Source organism: Mycetomoellerius zeteki, unplaced genomic scaffold (assembly GCF_001594055.1).
Source record: "Mycetomoellerius zeteki isolate Tzet28-1 unplaced genomic scaffold, Tzet1.0 scaffold61, whole genome shotgun sequence".
NCBI lineage: Eukaryota > Metazoa > Arthropoda > Insecta > Hymenoptera > Formicidae > Mycetomoellerius > Mycetomoellerius zeteki.
In genome coordinates, this window is record NW_017257621.1 from 219,736 (window position 1) to 229,585 (window position 9,850).

General features: G+C 36.6%; 1 protein-coding gene across 1 annotated transcript; it reads right to left on the minus strand.

The window, feature by feature from the left end:
* Positions 1-300: 300 nt before the first annotated feature.
* Positions 301-8,777, minus strand: LOC108728305 (tubulin glycylase 3A). Its single transcript, XM_073512049.1, is given in 11 exon segments — positions 301-602; positions 2,232-2,491; positions 4,116-4,337; positions 4,559-4,682; positions 4,747-4,954; positions 7,042-7,134; positions 7,137-7,363; positions 7,366-7,453; positions 7,774-7,980; positions 8,116-8,235; positions 8,574-8,777. Coding segments are annotated over 11 exon segments (2,055 nt in total).
* Between the last annotated feature and the right edge of the window lie 1,073 nt (positions 8,778-9,850).

Here is a 9,850-nt window from a genome sequence, read left to right on the forward strand (position 1 = left end):
AAATGTAAGTTTTTAACTTTTTTCCCAATTTTAGTATAAAATTTATTGTAGCACTCTCAAATTTTGCGTCTACTTTAATTTTATAAAAGGATTTTTGATTCCGTTCAGTAAATTCGGAGATTTATATCGACCTGCAAAATCCCAACAATTCGACCACTCCAGCATTCCCTTAATATATTCTATATTAAATAATATTATAATCTGCTTCAACTAAATACGCACCTTTAAATATTGAATGATCGCTTGACTCACCGATCGTTTTCATGTTTATCTTATGGCACCGATTGAGAGGATTTCACGTCAATTGGCCGCGGTGCACCGAGCAGCTTTCAAATGGTCAATAAGATCCGCCACGTTCGGTTCTCTCGAGCGTAGGATCATGGGCAGAGCTGTTCTTGCACGGTGCTGCTTGCTCCAGGGACCGCAAATGTTTGCCCTCCTTTCTTTCTCCGATGTCGGTTTCTGCTCGTGCAGTGTCATCGACTTGCCAGCTACGAAAAGGTAGAGACCGAGGTATGGCTGGAAGTCGGGTATGTCCTGCTTGTAGACTAGACTGAAGTCACCCGTGTCGACGCAAGCGTTTACTGGCACGTCCATTATCACTGTAAGCAAAGCGATCGAAGGATTTTCATCGTGCACCATACTACCGAAAATCGCTCTTACCTAGATTACGGTGATGGAGTTTGCAGAAAACAGATTAGCAGATTAAGAGAAACCGTGCGCTGCCACACACACATACTAGTTTTCTTAAACCCTCTTATGCCACCATTTGCATTTATCATTGAAAGAATACGGCAGGAGATTCTTATTCACATCTTATTAGTGTTATTCATTGTATATTATTTGAAATATGTATCATTACATATTTGTCTTTATATCCTCAATTCTTATTTTAATCATATTATAGATAATAAATCGTTGTTACATTGTAACAACGAAGATAAGTTCTCGGCATTTAAATCTCAGTGTAAGAGCAAAGGAATTTCTGATTTATTCCGTTATTAAAATTGATAAACTAACTAACATCCGGTATTTTTAAATGTGAAAAAGTATGTAACCGTTTTATTTATCTTTAATTAACAAAAAATTCATTTAAAATTATTAATTATTTATACACGCTATTATTACAAGAATTAATATATTTATCCATTTATAAACGTTTAATATTTTTGCTCGATACGATTGCGTTCGACAGATTCAGAAAATTAAATATTCAAAAATGAATTCAAAAAAGAGATCAGAGCGATTTTATTAATGAATACAAACGATATACATATATCAGCTCTTTTCTAAAAAAGATAGAATATTGAATTTAATAATAAAAAGCCATGCACATATGAGGGACAAAGAATAGGGAAAATGGAACTCTTTTCAACTTGTTGGAGAATATGAAAGGACTGATTATATAATCAATTCACAAAGTTCTATTGTTTAAATTTATCGGTAGTCATAATAAATGAATATTATTATTGCAAATTTAATATTTTTATTTAATATCATCTCTTTTTTGTGTTAATTTAATATCTCTATATTATTAACATCAAGTTGCATATTACAAAAATTCTGATATACACGTTTCCAAGATAAATTTGCTTTAATTAATATTTGCTTTCATTCATATGCAGCATTTTTATAATTTCGTGTTTACATAAATCTTTTTTACGTTATAGAATATTTTGATGTAAATAGTAACAGAATAAACATGGATTTCTTAAATTTTAAATTATTGAAAAATGATCGATATTTATTAAAAATAAGTTTGAAAACATGATAAAATTATTTCTATTAATTTAATTATTTCACCTCTCTGATGGTCGAGACAATATGTGAAAGGTATATTAAAGATATAATTGACGCAATCAGGTGTTTGACCATTTCAGGCTCGATAATTGCGCTCCGGAAATCTCGCTAACGCGGTTAATTCCTCGCGTAAATCCATCACGCAGGGCACGCGGCGCTTATCGGCATTACGTCACCGCGAATTATGGTTCACCGTTATCATTCAAGTAAACCGAGAGAGAGTCGTCTCGGGTCGACTGTCCGGACGACGCGTAACTCGTCTAATCGCAGAATGTGGTTAACGATTTCTGAAGCTCGTGCGAGACAAGGTGTTAATAGCACGCGGATCTTTCAGTTTTATCTTCATCAGTCCACATCTCTTTCGTCGCCATCTCGGAAAAATTTTCTTTCGAACATTATGATAATTTTCTTATATCCGTTTTGCTGCTCACCTTTCATCAGGCTCTCCAACACGTTGGAGTAAAGGCGTCTTGTCAATCTGAAGCTTGTCAGATGCATACGGAGAATGATATTGATTTCGATCAGCCAGTCTGACGTGTCTTTGACCAGCATGAAATCGGCGTCGTACAATTCGAACCTGCAACGGCGCCTCTCCATATGATTCTGCGCTGCCAGTATCATCAGAACAATGGCTTCCGTTATTTTCGGATAAATCAGATCATAATATGGTTCGCTTTCATAGCCCATAGATCTAGAAAAGCAAGCATTCATCTATTAATCTTATCTAAATTATAAGTACTTTTTCTTTGATTTGAAAATAAAATATTCTACATGTGAATAAACCTCACAGTTCCTGTACTTATAGCTACAGGTTACTTGATTTAGTTTTGAGTGTTGGTGTATTCTTTACTTATTTTTACATCTAATTTAGTAACAAAAATAATACAATAGTATTACATGTTTCGAGATTCTGTGATTGATTTTTCATAAAAAGTGACAACAAAAAAATAAATAAGAAATCAATAAAACTGTTATAAATTATTAAAACAACAGGATTAACATTACAATATCGGAAATGTTCTGTTTTATTTTTAAAATCAGTCACTCAGTGTCATAGTGGAAACGGGTACCACAGTTTACTTACATAACTAAAAACATACGCGTTATACGTAAACAAAAATGATTTAAGCATATTTTTAATTCAGATAGAACAAGTTGAATAAAACATATTTTGTATACATTGGACAGTTTTAGCGGAAAAAAACTTTGTGCGATAAATTGAAACATTTGTAGTGATGGAGAAGTCCACTCAGCGTCAATAATCAAAATGAAAGCTCGTATTTCATTGAAAAGTGCAATTATCGTAAATAAACTATGGTTTCGCAAATACAATCATATCTTTTTTCATAGATTCCAAAATAAATAATAAACTAAAAAAATATTGTAAGCTTTTATATTTTATATTGTTGGATCGAAAAAATCTTTGCTTATGGTGATCTGTATAAAATTGTTTATAGAGTCAATATTTATTCAAAAAGTCAATCTTACCAGAATATTGATAACAATGCAATGACGTAACATTGTTATAAGAAATAAGTTACAAATCTCATAAAATAGGAAAATTGTACATCTCAACAAAGTAGAGATTTTCTTGTATAACAAAGTCAGCAAGATTAATAATTATAAACAAATTAAATAATTTAAATCTATTAGGACTTTGTGTAAAAATTGCAAGATTGTAGAATTAAACAAAATGACAAAATATACTAAATTAACATAAAGATATTACGAAATAAATTATCAAATTTCGATTTGCATATTTGTAATAAAATGTTTTTCTCTTTTACTAGTCTCTTTATCCCTCACTGGATACTGAATTTCCCATATCCGATCGTCATTAAGATATCATTTACTTTAATCGCCAGGACAAAGATAACAGACGACAAAATCATTATCGTTAAAATGAAACAGCAGTGAAATTTTCGATAGAAAATATTCCCCGGGTACATGTCTCGGGAACGATCTCTTCCGAGTGGTAATAGCATATACCAACACATCGACATCGAGCCCATTCATGAGCAAAATCGCGGATAATATATTTCCGCTTTATTCGCAATTACGTGAACGTCGAATATACGTCGTGTCATCGAAAAATCTTATTCGATTTGTCATTCGAGAAAGGAACGATAGGGAGGGCACGGCGAGGCCATTATCATCGGCGAAACGTTCTCGTGCCCGAACATTCTCGGACGAACGCGCTTCTCGAAGAAGGCGTATTTGCACAGGGGCCCTATCAATTTCTTCGGAATGCTCCCGGGGACCAAACGACGTGACGAATGGATAATCGAAACGTCTTTGCACAGACGAGAGATTACTTCAAATATTCGTTCAGCTTCTCGCAGTCCCATCCTTGATCGTGCACCGATCTACTGCTTGCAGATTCCTCGGGGTCTTCCTGCCTCCGTCGCTGTTTGCGTCTCTTCTCATCGTCATACTTCTCTTGGACGGCAATATTGCAAATGTGAATCGCCTCGTGATAGTTTGAGAAAGTATACTGCTTCGAGCTGAACCGAAGAAATACTTCTCTAGATGCAGAACTTAGAAGGAGTAAATTATAACAAAGATAAAATGATAGTAAAGTTAAAATCTATTTTTACACAAATCTTACTTTTTTAGTTCTTTTTTCAAAAGAAATAGAAATCAAGTATGAAAGAACATATGTTAAGGATAATAATAATATAAATGATATAACGATGATTTTCGCACAAGATGAAATTTATAATTTGTAAGGACAATATAAAAGAACATTTTTTAATACTATATAAGATAATTTAATTGTGATACGATTTACTTGAACAGCCGTATTGTGAGAGGGAAGATACTTGTTACCAGGTACCACAATCGTATGTCGAACTTGGTCTCTTTGATCAGCAAGGGACGTTCTGAAATATAAATAACGTAACAAGTTGAATGTGATTCTTGTAGCGTGTTTGTATAAAAACATACCAATGTATTTCTGTACGATGTAATAATCTTTGGATTTCTGTTCAACTTTGTATATGATATCCTTGAGATTGTGGGATATAACGATGCCATTGCTGCAGCACAAATGACTGGATTTTAGAATCTAAATGCCTTTCATGTCGCTCATCTCATACTGCGGATCGATAGTCTTTAATTTCTCCAAAATTGCGACGGCGGCCAGGAAACATTTCTACGAACGAACGATATTGATATCGATTTATGCGGAAGAGTCTCAGTTTTCGTTGCGGTGCTCGTGGCAACTCATGGATCTCTCGACTTTAATTCCGGAAAGTTCGAATAAATTCATCTGCCGACGAATTGAATCCCCCGGAGGCCAGAGTGGAGGCCACAATTCGACGGTCGGCGAAGCGAAATTAATTTAATGAAATCGCGGAATGTCTCAGTCGAGGAATCGTGAGAGATTGTCAGGTGACGTCGAATTTCAAGAAGCCACCCCCGAATCTTCTTTCCAATCGAAGACTTAGAAAGGATTGAAAAGGAAGGTAGATTTCGCGTGCAAAGTTTTGCCTGTGCTACGTAAACAAAATATATATCATCCACCGCGAATATATATCAATTGTGTGCTTGTTTTGGTAGAAGTGCTTTTAACAACGACCTTAGGTTGTTAGAAACTAGTAGTGGGCCCGATGAATATAAAAATTTATAATTGAACTCCGAATTGTATTTATTCAAAACTTTCACATTTTAAAAAACTCTGATAAGTACTCCGATATAATTCCAGTTACCTCATAGTAATGTTATAAACACTTTATAAGATATCTTGGTCGTTCATTATGGTCTGTGGACATTAAATTCTGAGATATATTATTTATTCCCAATAAAAAATGTCTTTGTTTAATCTATAAGTTAAACAAGGACGCCCATATCGTATAAGTCTCGGTCTAAGCGCACGGAGTAATCGTAATCATTGTTTTTATAGATTTTTATTTTCACTTACAGGCTTTGCAAGCTACGTGTAGATAATACAGATTAAAAGTGAATACAAAACGAAAATATTTGTAATTATATTAAAAAAATATTCGTTCAAATGGAATGAAGAAGTATTTATTCGTTTCTTGACGAATAAAAAAGAAGTGTATTCGAATGAGTATTTTTATTCATTTTTTATTCATTTATTCGAATATTAGGTGTATTCACTGGACACACTAGAAACTAGTGATAAGCACGTATTTGACTTCTTCTAATTTACGTGCGCGCGACACGGAAGTCCTTAAGACTTCATCGCTAAGAAATCGATGCAATAAACTAAAATCTCTTTTGTGACGTTTTTTTACGAGGTCACTTAATTGAAGCGAAATCTGACAACTTATAATAAAATTTTACTATTACGAGGAATGAAATGGCGAAAAAGAATTCCTGGGACACAAAAACGGACTTGCGAAATCAATAAATAAACATCAGTTAAGGATCTCGCACGTCTTTCCCTCACTTGTATGGCTTAGCGTTTCGTTATCATGAGCCCTTTAATTTTGTTTCATCAGTTAAGGGTTAATGGTATCGCGCGGCAGCATCTCGGAACATGTTTAATGCAAGGATGTTTTCGTGCGCCTCGAATAATTAACATAGTTTAGTTTTGTTGCCTACGTTACCTCGTAACCGCGTCTATTATTAGCGCGAATCGGGAGGAAGTTCGAAATAAACACGCCATTCTAACACAATCGATCGTTCAACGTGTGATACTCTTTTGTCGAAAAAATAGCGTTTTCTTCTTCGAAAGCACGGGTTTTATTGAAAGATGCATATGATGTTTAGAGAAAATGAAAATAAGAACTGATATATCAATTCGAGAATACTCCGCTATAAATGCGGACTACTGATTTAATTAAATTTAAAATTAAAATTAAAATTGAAATTGAAATGAAAAAAATTATCTTATCGCTATTTTATCGTAATATAATGAAGTTAAAATATTGAAGAACTGTAACGGGTTCTCATAAAACCAAAATCAACTTGCTAATGGTGGGTTTTTCTCTTTATTATACTCTGTACATTAATTAATTTAATATCGGACGATATTACGAGAAACCGCCAAGCATGCTCAATAGTGAATACTATTACGAATCGTTCGGTCGTGATTTCTCGCGATAATCCGATGTTAAATTAATTAACGTGCAGAGTGGAATAAGGGGAAAGACCTGAGTTAATTAATTTCAGTTAAATTCTCTATTCTTTGAATATAGAGAAAATAAGAACTATTTTCGCAAATCCGTAGCATAACTGCAGTTTACTGCACAATTTACTGCGCGAACTATAAACTTAAAGAAGCTCGCGACTTTTTTCTGATGAGCTATCGATACCGGCTCCGTGATGAAGCCGCTGTACGTTTAAAAAATGATTCCATTCCTCGTCGGGGACGGTTGCTCTCCTTTTTCGCCATCGATGTCTTCGTACGTCGCGATGGCGACGAACTCCTCGCAGCGCTGTATCGCGAACTTCAGCCTAGCGATCGAGATAGCTCGTTGTTTTTCCGAATTAGCTATGAGAATCTCCTCGGTCGCGGTTGTACCGCGAATGGACCATTTGAGTAAACCCGCAGCCGCGGTCAGTCGAAAGTCTTCCACGAAGGCTTGTTGTCCGTGCTGGGAGTGTAAGTGTGCGGGAACAGAACGCCGGACACGTTCTCCTCGTATAGCCAATATGCATCTTCCAGTAAGCGCGCCATTTCGAGCTACGCACGTGCGGCAATTCGGGGACTGTTTTACTTATCACGCGCTACTCGACGATCCTCCATGATTCCACCTTTATCGCAGAACGGTGGCAATTCCGACCGAGAATGCAAAGGATCCGCAACTCAGCTCCTTTGCAGCGAAATAGCATTTTCATAAAACGTTTTGCGACAGCGATAGGTATTTGGAAATAACACTAGATGATAACGTTTAGAGTCAGACCATTTAGAGCGGAAAATATAAGCAATATCTAGGCTCAAGGAAATATTCTCGAAATATTCGCTATTTCCCATTTGGCGAAGATAGTCGGGCTAGTTAGTACCTTCGAAGTATAAACGAAGGATCTTTGGTATTTGTTGAGCAGAACGTTGCAACCAAGTCCGCGATGCCACTCGACGAAATTGTTCCTGCAATCCCATATAAAGTCGGGCTGTTTGTACCATAAGAGGGCAAAAATCACAGCTCTCTCGTTCAACGTTCTATCCGCTTACGTGATATCGCCCAGGGAGTGAGCTTCTAAGTTAGATGCCTAATCGTCGAAGCATATAGAAAATGGTAGACATTAGCGACAATATTTCATTCTCCAGCGCGCGGCGGTGTGACGTTCGGCACCGTATTCTGCCGAAGCGGGCGGTGCGCATTAACTTTATCGTTCGCAATCTACAATCTAACCGTATGGCAGCATTCTTGTTCTAGTTGACTCGTACTTCTGCACCCACCCTCGTGCTTCCAGCGCTTCCTTCAGTTTTGGCAACTCACCTCGCAGGAGGAATACTTTGTGCTTCTGCGAATGTGGCGTTGATGTTAATTGCAAAAATGTTACGGCATTCGATAATCACAAAGACACGTTGAATTGTATACGAATTTTTGTATTTTAATCGATTAAATTCTACATTTTTTATGTCTACGATGTTAGAAATTGTTCTGAGATCTTGGATGGAAAAAGAATTAACAAATCACATTTGAACAATTCGGCCATTTGATCCATGTGATTGTCAACTCTTTTTTAGTCCAAGATATCAGAACGATTTCTATATGGAAAGAACGATTTTGTTGAAGTATTTAAAAATTTAGCAAGATACAAATCTAAAAATAATTTTGTTACATGTTCATGTAATTTGCATCGCACTCAAATTCCGGTAAACCATTAATTTCAACTTCACTCTGGTCATCTGCGTCCGAAAGCGTCCGCTTCGGATGTGTCATCCTCGCGTGAATGGATCGATGGTACGGATTTACAGGACTGTCCTTTCTATCCAGATCGACCGAGGAAGAAGGCAATTTCCAACTGGATTGAAACTTTTTATCCTGACGCGTGGACTCCATTGTGATTGTGCTCAGAACGCGGCTCCCTTCTAATATCCCCGAACGAGTAATGTTAAATTGCTGCGATTTATCGTAATTTGTCAACGTAACTCGTCATTTAAAGTTATAAGACGGCTGACGTGGCCCGCGTGAATTAACGCGAGGGTCCGTTCTCCGCGGTGGCAGTAATGCGACTTCAACTTCAAGATTAAACTGGGACTCTCGGCGATATCTCAGTCACTCGATTAACAGTTAATTGCGTTCATTTAGCGCAACGGTCACGAATAGCGTGTGACCGCGCGTCCTCTACCATCATCTATTTCGACGAAATGCCTCGAATAATTAATCAAAGAGGTCCATCCCATCCTGCACACGATGTAACACGTTTAATGAACTATGCAAACAATTTTAGGATCTGTTACGTGTCCGAGGATCGACGCGCGTGGTATTATTATCGCAGAACCTAATGTATACCAGGTGAGTTTACACAGTTATGTGGAAAGCGTGATTTAGACACACAACTGGATAAATGTTGATCAACGTTCTTACAGCTGCGTGTTTAGTGGAAAATCGGTCATCATGTGAGCTTAACTCATTATACGTCGCGTAGATCTATAGGATCTGTTTAGATTTCAGAACGTATTTTATATAATAAAATAACAAGAGAATTCACTTGTAAGTTGACGCCATAAATGTTTTTACTGCGTCTATGTAGAGGATTTCCCAAAATTTCGACAATGACACGACGACCGATCACGTGATGGAGACAAGTTTGCCCAGATGACATCGTCACCAGCAAAATCCGAATGTCCGTAATGCACGTGCGACAGGATGAGAACGGCCTCATATGCGTAACGGCGCGATAAATCCCTCGAGCGAGCGATAAATCGTTGGGTTAAATCGCCGTCTATTGCGCGTTAATACAATTAAACGTTGGAATAACTGCTGCGAGCATCCTGCCGCGAATATGCGCCCGTTTAATGAGCATTAATAACGGAAATATTATTTTTTCAATGCGAATTTATTATGTCTCTTATCGAAAAGTCGCTTATCGAAAACAATTCGAGATTCGTGTGAAATGTCACAGTCATTTC